This window comes from Limanda limanda, chromosome 4, assembly GCF_963576545.1.
Source record: "Limanda limanda chromosome 4, fLimLim1.1, whole genome shotgun sequence".
NCBI classification, from domain to species: Eukaryota; Metazoa; Chordata; class Actinopteri; order Pleuronectiformes; family Pleuronectidae; genus Limanda; species Limanda limanda.
Genome location: NC_083639.1, coordinates 10,852,358 through 10,874,819, shown reverse-complemented (window position 1 = coordinate 10,874,819; position 22,462 = coordinate 10,852,358). Strand labels below are relative to the sequence as shown.

General features: G+C 42.6%; 1 protein-coding gene across 1 annotated transcript in view; it reads left to right on the top strand.

Moving 5' to 3' along the window:
- The window catches only part of LOC132999327 (inositol 1,4,5-trisphosphate receptor type 1-like), a 66,045-nt gene that overhangs the window by 40,342 nt on the left and 3,241 nt on the right, over positions 1-22,462 (top strand). Inside the window, exons 43-57 of the mRNA XM_061068967.1 lie at positions 3,934-4,117; positions 4,972-5,225; positions 6,275-6,475; positions 6,564-6,674; positions 7,022-7,117; positions 7,212-7,355; positions 7,500-7,607; positions 7,794-7,986; positions 9,786-9,908; positions 14,071-14,246; positions 15,714-15,878; positions 16,490-16,679; positions 16,765-16,857; positions 18,806-18,945; positions 20,251-20,416. Coding sequence (XP_060924950.1) covers positions 3,934-4,117; positions 4,972-5,225; positions 6,275-6,475; positions 6,564-6,674; positions 7,022-7,117; positions 7,212-7,355; positions 7,500-7,607; positions 7,794-7,986; positions 9,786-9,908; positions 14,071-14,246; positions 15,714-15,878; positions 16,490-16,679; positions 16,765-16,857; positions 18,806-18,945; positions 20,251-20,416 — 2,344 coding nt within the window. The remainder of the gene's footprint in view (positions 1-3,933; positions 4,118-4,971; positions 5,226-6,274; positions 6,476-6,563; positions 6,675-7,021; positions 7,118-7,211; positions 7,356-7,499; positions 7,608-7,793; positions 7,987-9,785; positions 9,909-14,070; positions 14,247-15,713; positions 15,879-16,489; positions 16,680-16,764; positions 16,858-18,805; positions 18,946-20,250; positions 20,417-22,462) is intronic.

Below are 22,462 nucleotides of genomic sequence, written 5' to 3'. Positions count from 1 at the left end.
CTTTTTAATTAGCTTGACTTCAATTCCTAAACACCGGATTGGCCACTTTTACTTGTCTCTTCAGGAATGAATACGAGTTGACTTTTGTCAGCGCCTTTATTTGTCATGTGGAGCCCGAGCACCTGTTTGATCTTGTTCTCGTGTAACACAGTTAACTATTGACTCCTGACCTACATACCACACAGAATTACTGAAGATTGCATGCACACTTACACTCCCTCACACACGTACACATGCACTCTGCCGTTGCCGCCATGCAAAGCAATCGCATGCATGCATGTTCTAGGAACTCAGACATTTTACAGTCAGTGTATTTACAGCTCGCTCGGGCCGTCACCACTCTCCCTCATCTCTGTCACATTCCTCTCTCTGTGGAAGACCTCAGACAGCTGTAAGTTGTGTTGTGACATGGCGACTTGTGACTTTTCGCTCCTCATCCATCTGGCGTGCAGCCGTGTGGCGTGCTTCTTCTGTTTGCCTCCGGAACACATGCGCTGCAGCTGCAATCAATCGGTATTGTAAAAAAGAAAAAGGAGAAACAGCGTTGGTATTCAGTTGGAAAAATGGCAAGAGAAGTGTCTGGTCTGAGAAAAGAGGAGCAGGCAGAGCGATGAGGGGGAAAACGACTCGGAGCAGAGCAGCCGTTCCATTCGGTTTGCATGTGGTGCTGCCCGGCCTGAGAGGGAGGGTGAGAGGGAAAGGGAGCCAGGGTATAAATAGCTGTTGCATAACATCCCTTTGTTGATGCCAAGTGGCAGAACGGAAGAGGAGAAGGGAAAGCGCTCCGACCTTGTTTTTCAGTGTTGTCCGCCCCCACCTCATCCCGTCTCATTCCACTCAGGGCTCGTCTCCATGGATACAGACAGGGCTCTATGTTTACCCAAAACTACAGGGAGCCCGTGTGAGATGCTCGTTCCTCTCCCGTCTCCCTCCTCCTTCCTCCGCTGCTACTATCACTCCGGTCTCTCCTTGACCACCGTGTTGACACACGCCATCCGTAAAGTCATCCCTCATCGTGCCAGTCGCGTCCTTGCTTTTCAAGTGCTATCAAAACACAGATGGTGTCTTGATGCGACGGCAGAGTGTGTAAAGAGCAGCATCGAAACACTGCAGAGGCACAGACTGGGTTAGACATGAAAGTTTTGGTTTTTGCCTCTGATTCACTGTCAGTAAGACGCAGCCGTACATACGTACGTTTCTTAAGAAACTAGAAAATGAAAGTGTGCTGCATTGTTTTGTCGTCACTGTGCTTTTCCGTCTTTATACGCAGGCTTGGTTTTAGTGACACGCTCGACCCACTCCGCTCAGCTCAGTTCTTAGAAACGGGCTGTAAAATAAAATGACACGTTCTGTCTGCTGCTGCAAGTGAGAACTTTCCCTGCAGGAATAAATCGTTAATAACTCCAGCATGACCGATTCATTCCCCCTTCACACACCATCGATCAAACAACTTACCTCTACCACAGTGAAATATAACACCTGCTGCAGCTAACTCCGATCCACGAGATGAAACACACCCGTCGGTGCTCGGTGATGCCGGGCCCTGCAGCCGGAGCTCCACTGCACGCTGAGACCCGAGCGCAGTACCTCTAACCCCCGGGATATCCCAGAAAGGGGAGATACGACATTATTGAAAAGGACAGGCTCTGGAAAAATGGATGTGATTACATCAGAATGAAGTTGGCAAACTCAGAGTTTGGGAGAGAATACTCTATTGTGGAGCATGTGTGTGATATGTGGGCGTGTCCTCTCCAAATTGGCATGTGCCTATGCTGGAGATTGCTGACCCAGTTTTGTGTGAGTGTAAAAAAGTCAGTGGGTGTGTGACCGTATGAACTCTCTGGCTTTCATGTGCTAGTACTGTAAGTGAAGTGTGTGTGTGTGCGCGCGCAAGTTATGTAATGGTACAGGCTGGGGGAGTGTGATGGTGAAAGCTCCTCTTTTTGTTTGCTCTGGTCTCATTGACGTGTGTTATCCTGGCCCTGGGCCTCACGCCTCACCTCCTGCGCTCCCTCCCTCCCTCTCTCCCTCCCTCCCTCCCTCCCTGTGGGCCCTCGCTTCAGGACAGACTTCTGTGAGCACAGACAGGCATGACCATTGCTAACCCCCCCCCCTACCCTACCCTCCCCATCTTTGGCACTCCATGAGCTGTGAGTTGAGAGCACGGTTGCAGCTAATCCTCTCTCCCTTGCCCTCTTCTCTCTGTCATCAAGTTGTTTATTGCATGATGGCTTTGCTCGGCGGCGGCGGCCCCTCCTCGCCGTTGCTATCTCCTCGTCCCTGAGCGTTGGCAGAGTGTGTACGTGCCGGAGGGCTGCTGCTCAGTGGTGGAGGACTGGGGTAGGGCACAAGTGCTCTGGAATTCTGCTTCAGGGTGCAGTTATGTCATTGTCTCTGTGGAATAAACAAGGCCTCAGAGTTATGCTCTCTCGCTCTGCTTTTTGACAACTTAATTGGTTGGTCACGATTTTTTGTTTTCAGTGAAAAGACTGAGCTGTACTTGGACACTAAATGCCAATCCATATAAAGCATTTGGAAACTACACCCGCAAACAATCTCCTTTGAGCAGGAGAAACAAGGCTTTGTTTGTCCATTTTGCCTAACCATTTCCTTGTGACTATCATTTATTTGTTTCCTGGAGTAGCCTAGTTTTACATCTAATCTGGAAAGACAGATGGTTATGTAACAGAAGAGAAGTGACCTAGATACTAACTGATAAAAATCTGTTCCGCCCTATCTCTTACTCTTGTTTCACCTCCATCAATTATTTCACTTTTCTCCCGTTTACTCCCTTGCGCTCTCTTTGTTGTCTGTCTAACGGCTCTACGTTTTCCCCCTGTCCACTCCCTGCCATCTCCGTCCCTCTGTATCTGTGTAAGTAGGCCGGGCTTTTCCCTCTCCAGTAATTTTTTGTGAGGTGAGGCAGCCTCGGCTGGTCAAAGTCTTTCCATAGGCTGCAGCAGATAACAGCAGCTCTTACACAATCACAACAACAGGCCTGTGGGACGGGACACCATGTATGCATTTTGCTCGCGGGCTCGAAATTGTTCTAATTCCTCGTGACCCCAATCCACAGCCATAACTGCAGCGTTTAAGCCCCTCACATCACAGTAAATCCAGACTTAGTTATATAATGTTTGTGTGGCTTCAGTCGAGACCAATTTGGTGACGATTAATGTTTTTACTGTCTGGTGGGAACATTGAGAGTAAAGATTTCATGGAATTTATAAGCATAGGAACAATTTAAGACTAGATCTTGAAGCTGGATTGGTCAGGCCTAGTCCATGTCCTCATGTTTCCTGGTTTCGCCCTCAGCTCACTGCACTCAATAAGTAATCAGTTGCATAATACAAACTTGCAGGGGAACATAAAGTTCTTACTTTGTTGCACATGTGGCCAACGTGTTGCATGTTTGCATTACAGAGCTGAACACTAGGCCATTAATTCAATGTTATCTTGTTTTGTGTATACAATGAAAAATAAAAAATTCCAGTTACCCGAGTGATGTTTTTTTCAATCTGACAAAAATCTAAAAACCAACAATATGAAAATCTTAATTACCTAAAATATAGAAAGCAGCAAATTCTCAATATTTGAAAAGCTACAACCTAAGACTCTTGTGTTTATTCTTGAAAAGTGATTGAAATGATAACTAATATTCTGAATTGCCGTATAGCATCACATGATTGCGTCCATGATATTTGCCATTTAACATTTCCAGTGTTGTCCATTCCCATACGTAGGATTGAGTTCTCCAGCAGCAGCTGCAGGTTTTAGTCCTGACCCAGCCCTCTGCTGCGTGTCATCGCCCAGTCTCTCTCACCATCTCATGCTTGAACAGTCCTGTCAATAAAGGCAAAATGCCCAAGAAATATCTTTTAAAGAATAAATAAATGATAATCCCTCCTTTCTCTCCTCATCCTGTGCATCCAGCATTCCTTCTTTTGCCGCCTGACAGAGGACAAGAAATCAGAAAAGTTCTTCCGGGTTTTCTACGATCGTATGAAATTGGCCCAGCTGGAAATCAAAGCCACAGTTTCGGTGAATACCAGCGACCTGGGGAACAGGAAGAGGGACGATGACAGCCAAGATAAAGACGTTCCTGTTCGCAAAAAAGGTCAGAGGTCACCTGTCATAACCAATTGTTTTTTCTTTATAAGGTGTTAAAAGCGCAAATTTCTAAGGCAAGCGATTCAGGCATAACAGAAAGAGGATTTATGGATCGCATGTAGGGTTGCAAAATTCCGGGAATATTCAAAGTTGGAAACTTTCCATGGGAATTAACGGGAATATACGGGAATTAACGGGAATAAACTGGAAATGTTGTGGGTAAATTATACTAACTGTATTTACCTTGTCATATACAGACATAAATATAAACATTTTGTTTTGTCATAGGCTGATTTGGGTCCTTAGGAAACTTTGGGCACTATATATACGCAATATACGCTTCTGCATCGTTTTCTGCATTGTTCTGTAGAATAATATGAGAAAAAAAGTTTGTAAAAAACACTAATGCAATGCCAGAGATATAAATAGTTAGCCAAACAATTGGAATTGTCTGTAAAAATATTTTACAATTGATGGATAAATCAATGGAAATACGCTATATGAACAGATGAACAATCCTCAATCAGCATGCTAATATATTTGCCCAGTAATATCATCGAAACTTACCTGTCTAGTCCTGCACACTACAGCACGTCTCAATAGCCCTGCTGTAGTGTGCAGGATGCTGGGAGTTATCTGTGCATTCCATACATCTTTCAAATAGAATTTTGAATGATGTTTTTATTGCTCAGCGTTTAATTTGCGTATTTTTTTTTTTTTTTGTCAAAGTTCCCAAAATTTCCGAGCTTAACTTCCCATGGAAAGTTTCTGGAAAGTTTCGGCCCCTTAGCAACCCTAATAGCACGTAATGAGGGATTGCACCGGATCCTCAGTCTGTCTCTGGTGCTTATGTCTGTGTAGCCAGAGACTCCACCGTGGTCATGACGGAGGATGTGAGAGAGCAGCTGATTGAGGCCTCGTCCGCCACCAAGAAGGCCTTCACCTCCTACCGGCGTGAGGCCGACGCCGATGAACACTTCACCTCAGCAGACGGCCAGCCCAGCACAGGAGACAAGAACCAGGACGACGGAGAGATGAGCTTCGTCATCATCATCATGCAGCCGATACTTCGCTTCCTCCAGCTTCTGTGTGAGAATCACAACCGCGACCTGCAGGTGGGACAGACTGAGCATCACACACTGCTGGTTCTATAAACACCCATTAGAGTGGGTCAAAGTTTGCAACAGGATCTGTATTCCTCTGACTGATGATAGATGTAAGAGCTTTTTTTAGTTTTCTGTTTAATCCCGAACCGAAATAACAGATGAGAGGCGCCTCAGGCCAATGGACTGAAATGTAGTCTGACTGAAAGAGGTTGTCTTGGTCCAGATCAAACTGAACCACTGTTTGGTTGATTTGCAGCGTGAAAACACTTTTTGGGATAGTTCAGACTTTCTGACCAATTGCAGGAAGTTGAGCATTAAACAATTTAAGAACAATTAGAAGCGGAAGCAACTCGAAGGATTTGCTGTGTTCTCCTCCAACGAGGACGAACATTTAGAGCATTTGGACTGGTTACATGTCTGATCCCTAAATTACAATGTGACACAAAACTAAGCAACTCGAATTTAAACAATGAAACAAAGACTGAGAGGTTGCTTGAGAGGTCATCTCCGACTTGACGTCTTTATTTACAAAGACATGAAGGTAACAACGTAACAAAGTGCTTGTGTTCACATAGCGTGTTTACTCTATTTCACTAAGCCTGGAAAGAGCGACTCTCAGTTACTTAGGATCAACTTCAGAGAGAAAACTGCTTCATTTAGAGCGTAATGCAAACCTTAGAGTGACGCCTGCAGATGTTTTACTGGATAAGGAAATGATGCAATGGTACATTTTGTAATAAGACAGCTGATTGTGATCTGGTTATTTGAGCTGTATCTCTTGGTCTCCTGGGCTAACTTTCATAAAAAGACTGAAGGAACTCAGTTTATGAAACATCGGCTCCGGTCAGGTTCAGACAAAACAGAATTCATGTAGGGTTTGGGTCGGCTCATTTTCTCCTGGGCTTGGCCTCTCCATTGCTATTCAGGCAAACTATTCCTTTAATGCTTTGTACTTGTTTGTATGTGGTTTTGAATGGTTGATTACTCATAGCTTATATCTAGTTAACTCCATACAGACTTATCACACTTGTACGTCCCCAATCTTTTTATCTTCTCAGAACTTCCTTCGCTGTCAGAACAACAAGAACAACTACAATCTTGTGTGCGAGACTCTGCAATTCTTAGACTGTATCTGTGGCAGCACCACTGGGGGCCTCGGCCTGCTGGGACTCTACATCAATGAGAAGAACGTGGCCCTCATCAACCAAACTCTGGAGAGCCTCACAGAGTACTGCCAGGGCCCCTGCCATGAAAATCAGGTAAATGGGCCACTACGCCACAGATGAAATCCAGGAATAAGTCCCCTCTGGCCTCTCTTATACATTTTCTATTCTCCTGTTCATTCAGAATTGCATTGCCACCCATGAGTCGAATGGTATTGATATCATCATCGCTCTGATCCTTAATGACATCAATCCACTTGGGAAGAAGCGAATGGACCTGGTGCTGGAGCTCAAGGTGAGTTGGCTGGGCCTTGTGTAAATGGAGTTGAGGAAGGAACTTAAACTTTTTTTGATAATGGGTTAAATCTGGGTTCTCAAACCCCCAAAAAACCACAGAAATTGCTGTAGTTTCCCTTCACAGCAGGATGGAAACTTGACTAACAGGCTACAAGTGTAAGAGCAGGACATTCATGCGTCTGAGCTGAGCTTGCGTTGTGTAGTTCTGCCAAGACAAATAGCAGCCGAGTGCATTTTCCTAAAGCACCAGGGTTTCTGGATGTTTTCCTTGGACGAAGAAACTGGCAGAGCTGAAGTTCTTATCTCAGAGCGCTCTTCTCCTCCGCCTCCCTTCTCTCTTCGCAGAACAATGCATCCAAGCTGCTGCTCGCCATCATGGAGAGCCGCCATGACAGCGAGAACGCTGAGAGGATCCTGTACAACATGAGACCCAAAGAGCTGGTGAGAAGATGGCGTTCACCTTTTCTTTCTTCATTCCTTTTAACATCCACAGTGCAGCACCTTCTGAGCTGTGGCCGTGTGTGTGTTCGTGTAGGTGGAGGTGATAAAGAAGGCCTATCTGCAGGGAGAGGTGGAGGTCGAGGATGCAAAGGAGGAGGAGGAGAACGGGGAAGAGGAGGAACATGATGCCGCCTCCCCCAGAAACGTTGGACACAACATTTACATTTTAGCTCACCAGGTCTGCTCCTCGTCTCTGCAATATTATGTAACGGGAAAAATAATGAAAGATGAGCTCCGTTCTCGGCTTCAATGTGATGAGAAACACATCCTTGTGTTGTTTTTTCTGTGACAAGCTCACTTGTTGGCTGTGTCCTCAATGCAGTTGGCGCGTCATAACAAGGAGCTGTCCATGATGCTGCGGCCTGGAGGGGCCGGTGGAGAGGGAGATGAGGCCTTGGAGTTCTACGCCAAACACACGGCTCAGATAGAGGTCATATAACCCTTGTCACCATAATATCAACATCTTTTGTAATAGAATATTCCAAGTAAAACAAAGTTAAGGAATGATCCATAAAAGAAGATGTTTCATGTAAATAAGACCGTATTGGCCTGCAGGGGTCAACACATTTTTGCTCCTTGGAGAACTTTTGAGGTGACTGTGTGTTCCTCTGTTCAGATTGTGCGTCACGACCGAACAATGGAGGAGATCGTGTTCCCCGTGCCCAACATCTGCGAGTTCCTGACCTCGGAGTCCAAGCTGCGGATCTACTACACCACCGAGAGAGACGAGCAGGGCAGCAAGATCAACGACTTCTTCCTGCAAGCAGAGGACCTCTTAAACGAGATGAACTGGCAGAAGAAACTCAGAGGTACGGTCAGGAGGTAGCATGCGCACATTGGTATACACATTACTGATATATATATTTTATTTTTAAAGTTTTATCAGATATTACAGGGGCCACTCATGCAAATAGAAATGGTTATAAACCTGATAGAAGAAGGGCTACAACCCTTTCAGTGATAACTATTGCTGTGAAGAACAGAACCATAACATGTAGCATGCCTTTCTGTTCCCCTTTATATAAGTCATAGGCAAAATGGTTACCATGCCAATATTTGGTATTTTTCCAGCAAAACACTGCCTATTTGACCAGACCTTTTTTCACTGTGACACAGTACCTCAACACATTGGACCCAAAATCACACAAGACACTTTGATTTTATCACACCAGTGTGATTGCAGGATCCAGACCATTGAAATTTTAGTTATTGAATAGGCAGACCGGGGGTTTTTTTTCTTAAGAAATGTGATAATAAAAACTTTAAAAGAATCGCCCTCACAAGAAAATTGCTTGATTTATCAAGCTGATCTGATGGTGTGTACTACTTAGTGTCTTTTTTTGTAACTGTTAGATGTTCTGCTTCACTCTTACAGTCCGAACACATGCAGGTGAATGTGGTTGTGTGCCGGTGGGTTGGTGACATGAAGGGTGAACCCCTCTCTCTCAATAGGTCACACTAGGAATAACAAAGTTGTTAATAATAAAAAACAACGATGGCTGATTTCCATTTAGCTGCTTTATTGGCAGTGTCCTGATATTTTTTCAGGACCCTTGATCTGATCAGAGGTTTTATTAATGTTACCAGTAACACCTGCTCTGTGGCCTGTGCATGCTGGGGTAGACTTGCAAACCTCAGCAGGACGAGCAGATATGCAAAAAATTAATGATGCGTATCCCCTACTTGACAGCAGAGCTAATTGTGGTATCGTGTGTGTGTGTGTGTGTGTGTGTGTGTGTGTGTGTGTGTGTGTGTGTGTGTGTGTGTGTGTGTGTGTGTGTGTGTGTGTGTGTGTGTGTGTGTGTGTGTGTGTGTGTGTGTGTGTGTGTGTGTGTGTGTGTGTGTGTGTGTGTGTGTTTCCACTGTCTAAAAGCAGACAGGGGCTTTCCACGTTCTCTGGGCCGTGAAACATTTGTACATTTACCATATGAATCACAACTGAGAACACACTTGCTCACACACAAACTAGACTGCGTACCCACACAGCCATTTTTTCTCTCTCAGTCAGAGAAGTGATTGGACAGAGAAAAGTCCCTACGTTTCTCTTGTGTTTTGTTCTGTTCCTCTGCTTAGAGGAAAAGACAACAATAAATCAAAAGCCAGATTATGCCAGCTTTCCTTTATTTTGTATGATTTTAATTTAATATCTTTTAGCTGTTTAGACCTCAAGATCTTGGTTTTAGCAAGGCGTTTTACCTTTTTCAAACTTTTAATCTGTCAAAATCTACATCAAGCTGGAACATGAATGGAATATTATATTAGCAACACATAAAGTCAATAGTCAGAATATTAGTGTTCACGTAAACATCGTCTGTGTCCATTATTTCCAGAGAAATTAACGCAAATGTAGAAAAATGCCTCCCAGTGTGTAGAAAGGAGAAACATTTAAATTAAAAAAGTTATTACAAAAAAACCTTGATCTGCTCCAGTTAACACATCTTCACGATAATTTAATGGATTCTTCTCTGGCTACTGCCCATTCTTCATCCCTCCATTAACTTTTCCTCAAACAAATGAACAAACCTGCCAACAGATACAGGTGAGAACATGACCTCCATGGCAGGTAGAGGTAAAGATGTGTAATTTCTCACTGTGCGTCTCCCTCCAGCCCAGCAGGTGCTGTACTGGTGCTCCAGGAACATGTCGGTGTGGAGTAACGTCTCCTTCAACCTGGCTGTGCTCATGAACCTGCTGGTTTGCTTCTTCTACCCCCTGGAGGGGGTGCACGCAGGTCAGTCACACACGAGTCGACACCTGAGAGGGAGAACAGCATTTAAAATAATAAGTGATGGGCCTGGCCCTTCACTCGCGTCCTGTTTCTAATATAACTATAAAGTCTCACTACATTTCCAGTAACTCATTGATTGTAATGTGACAATTATTTTTAACACATTTCGTTGTGAAGTAGCTTGAGGCACACACACATACACTCAGAATTATCTTGTTTAGCGCTTTAGTTAGGGATGCTGTTTCTGACTGTTTTTGGTTTTATTAGACTAGTTAACATTTTGAGGGTTTTATGATGTTCCATTATTTGTTTCTAATTAGGTAAGAATTATATCTCGTATTTAAAAGTCCCATTTCGGTTATAAATATATATGATTTTTTTTGTATTGAAGCAGCACCCACTTTCCTCACCCTCGTTTGTTGTAAAATTTATTACAAATTTATTACAAAGTAAATAAATAACTTTTGGCATTTTTAGAAAAAACACCTGGTTTATGTTACTACTGTTTTTTCTCTCACGAGCTGTGTTGTAACAGTTGTGGTGAGGCTGTTCCTGTTACAGCTCCTTCTGCTGTGAATTATTTCATGCGTAATTGTGCGTGTTACGGTTCCTGTGTTCAGTCTGCCCTAGAAACCGGGTCAGACAAAGGTTAAGTGCTTGACGATGCAAAGCAGGAAGGACACAACAGTTTCTGCTACAAACTGCTCTTCTTACACTTTACAACCTGTATTAATGACGCCTGTGTTAATTTAATGTGAATAGAGTGAATTTTATTTTATTTTATGTATTTGTTTGTTTGATGCAGACAGAGCAAATTAATTTTAGCATAAAATGCTAAATGGATATATGCCGGAGTTAGCAATAATGCTTATTTACATCCGTTTCTCGACTGATACCGTTCAAATAGTTAATACAGACACTGGTATATAAATACACAAAGAGTGCGAGCAAGAAGGCAAATCAGACATTCACTCCATGTGGTGAGGCAAGTTGCACCGTGGCTTAACCTGGACTTCAACCTGCGATATGTTGCAACCACCCAGAGATAGATAGACTTTGAAGAGCCGACACCGATCCTTCTTCCCGTCCTCGCCGCTGACACACTGATCTCCTTATTACCGCAATGCTCTGATCTCCTGACTTGTTATCGCCTGACTAGGATTAGGAGCAGGACACACCCTCACACACACAAACACAGACTAACTTCCACCCACGCCTCAGAGCGGGAACTCATATCTGACTTTCAGTACTAGGGAGACAACAGACAACACAGGAATGCCTTGTGCAACTCATGAGTCCCGTACACTCAGCTTGTCTGGGCCCACACACATGTGAACACTCATGACAGATCAGGTGATCAAAACAAAGTCCTACATCATGCCCTACTTTTAAAACACTGCAACCTGTTCAGCTGCCCAATTCTCTCTTACTGTTGTTGGTTACTTTGGTTTATTCTGTCAGTGGTTCAGTTTTCAGTCCTAATGTCTACCTGATTGCTCAGACTCAGATAATGAGTACATAGTAATCAAAAGGAAGGACAACTAAATAATTAGAAGGCAACACAAAGATACACATACCTTCGCTATAAGGCAAAAGCCCTATCTTGCTTTGTACAAGAAATCAGTCAGGTGGTTTTTGTGTAGTCCAGTTAACTAGCAAACAGACAAACTGCGATGATAATAAATGTGAAGTCATTGTTACTTCCTTGGCTGTGGTAACAATGACTTTACATTTATTCACAGAATTAAACCGAAGAAAAGAACAGCCCAAAAAAAAGTGAATAATCCAATTCCAAGTTTCTTTGCATGTATCAGTTATTTATAATCAAAACTTTAAAATTAATGAATAAACAAATTTGTGCTTAACTATAAGCTCACATTCATCTTACGGTCGTGTTACATCTTATCAAATCATCTGTTAGGATAACAAGATATTCATCAATGACTGAAGGAACAACAAATGCAATTTTTTAATTTTGTTGTACATTCCAGAAAGATAAAGATGGTGCTTTGAAATAATTATGCAGTTTTTCAATAGTTAATCATTGTCTTAACGTAGTGACAATACTAAAATTTCAGTTTGTGTGTCGGTGGTGATTGTACAAATGAAAATGAGCTCACAGTCTGAGTGAGAACTAAACGTACTGTTCTCTGGAAGTTGTTTTGTGTGACAGACTCTAGCTCACGTGAGACTCTAGCAAACCTTTGGCCTGCTTAAACAGGAACTTTTATAGCTTTGGGTCGCTGCCTTCTTTCTATTACTTGTGTGTGTGTGTGTGTGTCTGTGTGTGTGTTGCTTCTCCCCGCTCGCTCCTCATGAATCTTTCAGCTGAGGTATTTTTAGAGGCGGCTGTTATGTAAGTGGCACCTGTCATGTGATCTCCACAGGGATTGGGAGGGAGAGAGAACTGGCGGAAGGGAATGAGGGAAGGAGACGGAGGGAGGCGAGGTGGGAGGAAAGGGAGGAGGGGAGGGGAGGGCAGGAGGCCTCACTTACCCCCAGTGCTCCCCTTCTGCTTTCTCATTTAACACAATTCCCTCATTTTTTTCAATATCCTTGACATTCTGCCCCTATTTTCCTTTTTCTTTCTCTTTCACCTAATCTGTTTTCGCTTGATCTTTTTAACAGAAAGGCAGTTGTGAAATCACTCTGCGTCCATTCCTCATTGACAACAAACACAACAACTTTAGTCCTGTGCTTTACAAAAAGGTGTGTGTGGGGGGGGGCGAGAGTTACCCAGCCAGCAGGTTGGGTGTTGACTTGTTCTTTTTTCCTGGTCAAACCTGGTCAAGGCTTTTATCTCGAGTAACACGTTATCACATGAAGCCCCCTGACAAGGACACTAATCCTGGATTTACCCAAGAAACAGGGCAAGCGTCAGGTAGGCTTCGACTAAAGCTCAGTGTGTGCACACACAGAAAGTATGTCAAATAGTTTGTGTTACGTAAGTGGCTCTCTCTGAGTTCAAAGTCTCACTAATGAAGGCCCACGGCTTCCCTGAGAGGCAGAAGTTAGTGGAAGCCTGTTAACAAGTCTCTCGTCTCAGCTGCAAACTGCACCGTCATCCTTTTGGCATTCATGACTCCATATTCCATCTATCCATCAATCAATCTGTATTTACGAAGCACATGTCAACCAAAGCAAATGCAATTCAAAGCGTGCAGTTATTGTTGATTTTACAAAACATACGGTGTTAAAAATTCGTTAAAAATGTTCAGATTTAGAGACCAGTGCCCTCCAAAGAAATCAATACGAGAGACGGCCACACTAAAGGGAAGTGGAGATAATGAAATATATATTAGAAAATAGAATAAGAAAAATGTATGATAAGAAAAATGTATATAAATAAATAGTTAAACCATGATAAAACACTGCAACTCTGAAGTAATCGGGTGCATGTCTATTTCTAGATTTATGAACTAATAACAGAATTTTTAACTATCAGGTAACCAGTGCTAAGATTTTTTAAATATGTGTGATACAGGGATTGATCCAGGGGTGGGGCCAGGGGGGCCCTGACCCCAGCTTAATCCTGATTGGCCTCTGAAGTCACTTACAAGCAACTCTAACAATACAAATAGATAACTTTTATTTTCAAATCCATTGGAAGTACACAATGTGCTTGAGCAAGTGACATTTAAAAAAAAAAATTAAATTAATGTGTGGCTTTGATCAAAGCTATAGAGCTAACAGTAAATAATATTTTATTATGTTGGACCTATAATGTTATCGGGCCCCATGTGTAAATTGTGGCCCCATAACCAGCGTTATGTTTGTTCTCCTTTTGTCTTAGTCAACACTCATGCAGCAGAATGAATTGTCACTGATGGATTTTGTTCTTTGGTCAACCAGAGAGGAGAGCTTTAGAAGTGGCCTCACTTTGCCGATGTTCTTCAACTGATGAAAAGCTGTTTTTATGACGTAGTGGACATGAGCCTTGAAATTCAAATTCAGTCAAGTTTGGTGCTTTTTTGCTCAGGTTGAGTTGAATATATTTTGTTTTGAGTTCAGTTTCTCTCTCTGATCCTTTGAACCAATGACCATGACTCCTTGTTTTTGTCCTGGTTGAACTGGAAACATTTGTATTCATTATATAACAGGTAATCAGTAAAGCTTACCAGTGCGGTAATGCAGCTGCTCTCCTTTTGTGTGTTTGTTGCTGCAGGAATGCTCGACTCCCACCTGTCGGCGCTGCTGTGGATAGGGGTCTTGGCGACCCTGGCCATCGTCATCATCATGCCACAACCGCTAGGCATCCGCGCCCTGGTCATTGTTACCATCCTCCGCCTCATCTTCTCTGTCGGCCTGGAGCCCACCCTCTTCCTTCTGGGTGCCTTCAATGTGAGTGGTCTACCTTAAAGGGTCAAATCACCCAAATCACAAGTGGTTCGACCCAAATCAGGTTTCAATTTATGAAGATAGTTACCTCAACCAAAGACGTTTTCAGCCCTCGCCATTGGTTTGTATGTTTGCTTGTAAGCAAGATTACACAAAGTCTGGATCCAGAAATTGGTCAGATAATCAAGTCCAGAAAAAACCCAGCAACATTGATAACTTTGATTATAGATTATTTGTTTTGGGGGTTTTCAAGGATATGTTTCTCTAATGTGAGTTTATGACACAATTCTCACTATATCATTTTTTTAAATAAGCATTCTTTGGTTTTTAAACGTTTATTGGATTCAATGATCATATTGAAGATGGCAGATTGGGCTCTCGGAAATCGTGATGGGTTGTTTCTTTCATTTGTTGGACTAAACAATTAATCAATAACATATGCAGATTAAATGACGATGAAAAATTGTCAATTAAAGGCAGTAAAGGCAGAAATCTCAGACAAGTGCAACACGAATATGGACAAATCAACTGTCTGCATGGCTGCATCCCACTTTCCTTTTTTTCATTGTTTGGGTGACCAACCCGGTTAATAACACACATTACTACTGTAACCCCAGAAACCTCTGCCTCACTAGTTCCAGTTCTTTTGTTAACTCTCCCTCACACTCATGCCCACTTGGCAGACCGCTGCCCCTCACAGCTCTGCCTGCCAGCGCCTGGCTGGGTTATGGGGTGTGAAGTGCGTCACTGGACCCTTGAGAGAGGGAAACTAGATGTGCTCTTTCGACTCATTATACACACACGCAAAATAAAGTGTTGCACGCACCGCTGTCGTCTCTCCTCTCCCCTCAGTGTGCTGCGTTCACATGTACACACACACCAAAACCAGGCTATTGAGAGAAATCAGGTTAAGGCACGAAACCAGAGAACGTGTAACCATGGACTGCAGTAACCGGGTTACTTCAAAATCTAGTTTACCCACAGCTTAGCAGAGGTCAACTGTCTCTCTGAATTTGTTTCGAAATTTTTGAACCAAGTGTTCAATTAACCGCTTAAACTGTGAAAATGGGCTTAACTCAAAAGTGACTTGTTTTTTGCATCGGTTTCATTCTTAGACTTCAGAATAAAAGGATGCACTGCTGATGACCTTCCCATTCATCCCTCCCCACTGCTGATACAGTGAAATGTCTGAAGTCTGTAACAGTTGCTCTTGTTAAAACCCTGTGAGACTCGGTTCAGCTTGTACATGACCGAGCTGGGTCAACCGGGTTTCTGTTAATCCCTGCACCCTGGTTTCACATTTACATGACACGTGAACACAATTAATCTGTCCTCATTTGTCGTAGAATCAACCAACTCCGGAAGTGTCTGCCATACAGTCCCCAGCAAAAGCAATTGCATGTATCTTTAAGCATTAAAATGATTGAGTTATTAATTATCATTATAAAAGTGATCAACTTTGTCTTCCAGGTTTGTAATAAAATCATCTTCCTCATAAGTTTTGTGGGGAATCGAGGAACCTTCACGAGAGGATACAAAGTCATGGTGCTGGACTTTGAGTTCCTCTACCACCTCATGTACCTCATCATCTGCTCCCTGGGGGTGTTTGTCCACGTCTTCTTCTACAGTCTGCTGGTGAGTGAAGCCCTTTACACACACCTCCTCCATATAGCATAGGGACAAAGACATAGGTGTAGGCTGAAATATGGTGTCTGCAGGTTTTTTGAGTGAGAACATGTGGGAAATGCTTTTGCTCTCTCTGAATGGAGCCTGAGATTTTCCTTTCCTTTTTCTTCGGGTGCATTTGAGGACGTGTCCTGGTGGCAACTCACAAATCACCTTATTCGCTGCTGCTGCTGTGGTGTTGTTGTTGTTGTTGTTGTTATATGAAGTGCTATGTGCTGGTGCCTCAGGGTCTGCTTTACAACATGTCAGATTTAATATGTCAGAATTTGAAGATGTTTTACTTTCACTCGACATGTTTCATTATTTTTTTCCCTTCATTAAAAAAAAATACAGAAGGAAACTTTGGATTCGAGAAGGAAAACGTTTAAAGCAATTATTCTTTTTTGTAGCTTCACATTAAACATTTACTAGTCACTATGCTATGATAACTTTATGTTAGCTCAAATACACTTTATACTGAATTGTCAGTTTCTTAGTTTACGATTTGAGAAGCATTAAGTCACTTTACAATAAATTTACTGGCACATCTTTGGTCTTCTCAATGTGTTGCCTCTCTGCAGCTGTTTGACCTGGTCTACAGAGAAGAGACCTTGCTGAACGTGATCAAGAGTGTGACACGTAACGGACGCTCCATCGTGCTCACCGCCGTGCTGGCGCTCATCCTCGTCTACCTGTTCTCCATCGTTGGCTACATTTTTTTCAAAGACGATTTCATCCTGGAGGTGGATCGGCTTCCCAACACGACCATGAGTGAGGAGACGCTCACACAATTACACATCATGGGGGGCTTCATTTAGAAATGAACATGCATGAACTACCTGTTTGTACGTTCTAGAAAGTGGAGCCAGTCTGGCCGGCGAGTTTCTGTCTGAGGGAATGTGTCGTGGTGGGACTGATGAGAACTGCACCACAGGGACTCTGCAGGAAGGTAATGTTTACAGCTTCACATGGTTTTTACCTGGATTTAGCTGGAGAAATCCAAATTTTGCTAGATATTGTTGAGTAATAAATATTCACTGTTCTTATGTGAGTTTCTTGTCACAAACTAAACCTTTGGAAAAGTGTGAATAACAAATTTAATTTGTAATGTGGTTTTATTGTGAGAGGTTTGAAACTGTGGAAATTGGCGGGACCAACACTTGGCTTTAAAACTAATTTAAGGTTGATGAGGAAGACTAAAGAGCTTATATGAAAAAAGAAAAGATTTATAGTGAAATCATACAAGTACAATTCTTTTTGAAGAAGCTGTTTCAAATCCTGGGAAATCACCCATGGCCTTTTCAAACCACACAAGTGAAACTGTTTGATATATTTGTCAATAAAGTGCACTGTTTCTTTTTTGTTCTGCAGTTTAACTCTAATTCATTTCACATTTCATTCATGTGACTCAAGTCGACGGCTTGTTGACCAGAATATCTCCCATGTGACCTCATCACCCCATCATGTGACAGAAACATGAGAACGTCCCAACTGCACGCCCTAAAAAATAGTTTAATGCAGGGGAACTTCCTGTCAGTCTGGTTTATATGGTTCTTTTGTTCCATTTGTTCTAAAATGTAGTATAAAAATAATACGAAGAACTAACACATTCAGTTTGGGACTCATGATACCGTAGCTTCTATCAGTTGACTGTGTACTGACCTAACTGCTGTGCCGGTCAGGACCTATAAACTTTATCAAACTGGATTAACTATTCAGAAATGTTCATATTTTTCTTAAGTGTAACCAAAGCCGCTGCCACATTCCATCTAAACAATAACACTTTTTGCTTTGACTAACCGCTTTCACACTGCGAGCCCGAACATGTAAACAAGGTTTCAGCAGATATCCAGCTTTGCAACGTACCAAGGATATATAGGTCCAAACAGCAGATAGCAACTTACATCTATATGTGACAAGTCCTGCTCTCATACAGATTACAAGTGGTTCTTTATTATTATCAAGGGAGATTTTTAAAAGCAAAGCAATACTTGTGTTATTTGTTATCATAACACAGTTGAATGCTGGCAAATGAAAGTTCATTGTAACACAAGTTCATACCTCTGCCAAGGCCCAACAGTGCCCTGATGAAACCACTTTTAATTCTAGATCTGTATTTTTACTAAATTACACACCCTCATAAATATCAGTCCTTTTATGGCAGATTTTTTAAAATTAGGTAAATACATGAATTATTTTCTGAGAAATTAACGAAAAAGAAAAACAAAACACCGCTTCATTAACCTCAGGTTAAAGAATGTCAAAATGCTTCTTCCCCGCACCACTTCCTCCACCAAGTTAGGTGGAAATTTGTTGCATGTTTTTTTGTGTTAACACTGACGAAAAGATTACAACAGGACATCACAACACTAAATGTTTGTTTGCATGTGTCACACAGTCCCACAAATAATGTCTCAATGTAACGGTTATGGTTACACACACTCAAATGCAAAGCACATATCGCAGGTCACCACAAGTTCAACACAATTTACTTTGTCACAGGACGTAAATTTTGATCTGCCCCCTCGCTCGCACTGATCAAGTATGTGAGACTGAGCACTTCTGAAGAGGTGCAGCAAATATGATATCATGCAAAAAGATGGAATATGGAAATGTATCTGCATATTGTTAGTAGTCTGGCTCATAAGTTGATTTTCTACTATTCAGGCACAGTGGTTTCCTAATGTTACATAAAGTAAAATGAGTAGGCGCTCTTTTTCCTCCTACACCAGGTTCATGAAGACTTCAAAAGTAAATCACGTTTTCTGATAGTGACATCAATATTTGGCACTTTTCATTGCATTTTCCACGGTCGTAGACAAATGCACCTGCTAGAGTTAAATCAACTGTGCCCAATTAATTCAGATGCCACTTTCCATTCCTTTGTGCTTCCACAGACTTTGGCAATGACCGTGAGGAGGAAAGCAATAAGGAGCGGACGTGCGACTCTTTACTCATGTGCATCGTCACCGTGCTGAGTCACGGCCTGCGGAGCGGTGGGGGTGTCGGGGACGTTCTCCGCAAGCCTTCCAAAGAGGTACGTGCAGCTGGGACCAGGCCTGTGAGAGTGTGCGAGGGCTGAGAGGGTGAGGCACCCGCAGCTGCAGGCGTGGGTCATGTGAGCTGGCTGTGAGCCCGCCGTGCGTTCAACTTGTTTTTGTCTCAGCAGCGTGGAGGTTGCACAGTATTTACGATCTTACAGCTGCGTCAGCCCTCCCCCCCACGCCTTGTTTGAGAATCAAACCTCAAAATAGATTTCCACTGAATTCAGGCTAAGCCACTAATGATGTCAAAAGAGGATGTTAATGTCTCCCACACATGTTTTCAACACAGTGCACGTTAGGCAAGACGTCTTGCTGAACAAGCTGGACCTAAACCAGTGTGAGTGTGACTGCATGAAGCTGCTGACCAGTCCAGGGTAATTCCCTTCAGGCTCACTCCATTACTTTAGAAGAGGATTAACTAACATCTTAATGTAAAATCAACCAAAGAATAAGAACTGAGGTCCACAGCAGAGACTGATCGGTTTATAAAGTGAAATATTGTTTTCTCATGAGCTGTAAATTATTCAGCATTCTCCTGAATCTTTTAATGAAGCTGCTCCCAAACACACAATAGACATGTTGGTCCAATATAAGCCTGTGAGACCTCTGAGGTTACTGGGCAGTGGTCTGCTAGTGATGCCCAGGGTCAGATCGACACACGGAGAAACAGCTTGAACTTTTTTATTCATGTGAGTTAAACCACAAGCTATTTTAACAGGTCATAGCATCATTGTTTTTCATTTTATTTTCGCTTTTATTATTTTTAACTTTTACTCTACTCTTTTTAATCTTTCATTTTACTCAAAAATAGTTTGAAACCGAGCTTTCAGATTTTAAATTGTTTCCTTTCTTTTTGTCTCTGTTGTTTTTTTGGTATGTTCCTGTACGGCCCCTTGAATCTACCTCTCTGTGTATGAAAGGTGCTAAGCACAGGCTGCATGGGTTGACCGGCCCTCTGCTGTCTCTGTTACTGGAGCATCTGGCAGGTTACCCCCGTGGGCTTGAGTTACCATTAACATCCATGATGACCAAGGTTGACCTGGTTTTTTGGACCCATCACATCGTCCTCAGCACATGCTTACGTAAAGACCTGCCCTGCGGGTCGTTCATGTAGAGAGAGCATCAGTCCCCCTCAATATTAAATCATATCCATATTTTGTTGCCTTATTAAAGTTAATAATTACTATTAAATCGAATACTTTTTTTGTCTCTAGCTCCAAATAAGCAGCGGCACAACTACACAAGATTTGATGCCGACCCTCTTCTACATTTAACCCTGTTTCCTGTTCCTTTCACAGGAGCCGCTGTTTGCTGCCAGAGTCATTTACGACCTGCTGTTCTTCTTCATGGTCATCATCATTGTCCTCAACCTCATCTTTGGTGTCATCATCGACACCTTCGCCGACCTGAGGAGTGAAAAACAGAAGAAAGAAGAGGTGCTGAAGACGACCTGCTTCATCTGCGGTGAGACTACTCAGCTGATCACTTGATGGAAAAGTTGAAGTCTCCCAGATGTGGTGTTTTTTTTCTCTCCTTTCCCTGCTCAGTTAACACATGGTGAAATATTTTCCTAAGGATATTATCATGGGAATCAAACCTCGAGCTTTCCAGGCACGGTATGACCTCTAATAATCTGGGCAGGACGGGGTCTGTGAGTCAAAGAGGGTCTCTTCCTCTTAGCTAATACTCATGAACCTCTGATTTCTCTGCGTAGTTGTGGTTTCCGGTAAAAAATATTTCTGTGAAGGTGTATTTACTTTGTTGCACTCCCTTCCTCTCCTCCTCCCCCCTTCTCTCACTTCGCTGTCGTTCCAGAGAAGGCTGAGTCATGAGGGCTTCCTGCCACCGCTGTGCTCGCCTCCATAGTTCATGTCTGTCTCGCACGTACGGATATTTTCTCCCACTCACATACACACACACACACACACACACACACACACACACACAGACAGACACACACAGACACAGACACACACTTATTCATACGCACCTGATTTTCATAACATATGTTTTGTGCAACTGCATGAACAACCCAAACTTTACACTGCTGTCTATCATCTTTTTCTTTTTCTTATAAGTGAATTATGCATGTGAGTGCCTAAATAACTAGAGTGCTTGTTTCTAAATGTGTGTGTTTGCTAGTGCTTCAGCATCATATTGTGTGTGTCTGTGTGTGTGTGCATGTGTGCGTGTGTGTGTGTGTGCGTGTTGGGTCGGGTCATGCAGTGTGCGTGTGTGTTGGGTCGTGCAGTGTGGACGGCTGGTAAGCATATGGAATGAGAACAGTATATGTCACCCAGGCAGCCACCAGCTCTGACTCACTCACATTAAATAAGGCCAGGCCACAGGGGGAGCTGCCGTCTCTATGGTTTCCAGCAGGACCTCGAGGGAACAGAAGATGCGGAGATTAGGATCCGATCTCAACAGGCTTAAGTGGCTCTCCATCCTCCAGCTCGGTTTAATAAGCCACCAATCTTTCTTTCCCTCAGCATTCAGATCAGTTTTTAGATCTTTGGGGTCCGTAGACATTGATTGATGTACGTCATCAAGATCTTCCTGCACAGGATTCATGCCTGTGGTTGAATTTATTTTCATTCTGTGCATCAGGATCAATCCCACAGTAAAACAGAATCCGCCACATCCTCTGTACAAGAAGTCAAATTAGAGCTTAGTTGATATTCTCTCTTCTTGTCATTATATATTAAGAAATCATTTCATTCATGTCATCCTTGCTAAATCTTGCTAATAACTTACTATGTTATTTTGATTGTCATACTGTTGTTATTCTGTAACATGGGTCTGAATACTGAGTCAGCCTCTGCTTGTTTAAAACAAGCCCAGGAAGGTTCTATCCCTGGGTCTTTTCTGTTCTCCAAACATTGTGCAGCTTTCTCCACATTTGTTTAAGAAATGTGCATGTTTATTGATGACTTGAAATTAGTGGAGAGCTAAAGTTCTGTTTTGAATAGATATATTTCATCGACAATATTGCATTATAACAATTATTTTTCTTTGACTTTATATGCCTGTAGACTTCACTTTCAATGTGTAAAGCAAACACTTCTCCAGTTTCTGAACGGTAGCGGTCAGGCCACATTAAGCATTATTTTACTTTGGAAATCCACCTAAAAAATTCCCCACCACTGTCTGTGATGCAACGTCAAACAAATGTGCTGTTTCACCCCCACATCATGAGCAACACTCGTCTGATCGCCTCTCCTATAGGGGAAGTGACTCTTGTCTGTATTTGGTGCTAATATACCACAAGGAGGTTGTGTTTTCACTGCTGTTTGTCCGTCTGTTAAACTACTGAACTAAGTTTATCGAAGATTGGTGTAAGTGTGGGATATGGGCCAAGGAAGAACAATTTTAGGAGAAAGGAGATTAGGCATTATTCTTGGCTTTCTGAGCACAATATCATCTGATTTCATTGCATTGTGGATGTCAAACAGCATTACTTGTTTTTATTTTTTTCTATAATTAACCAATTAGTACTGTTATAATGCAATA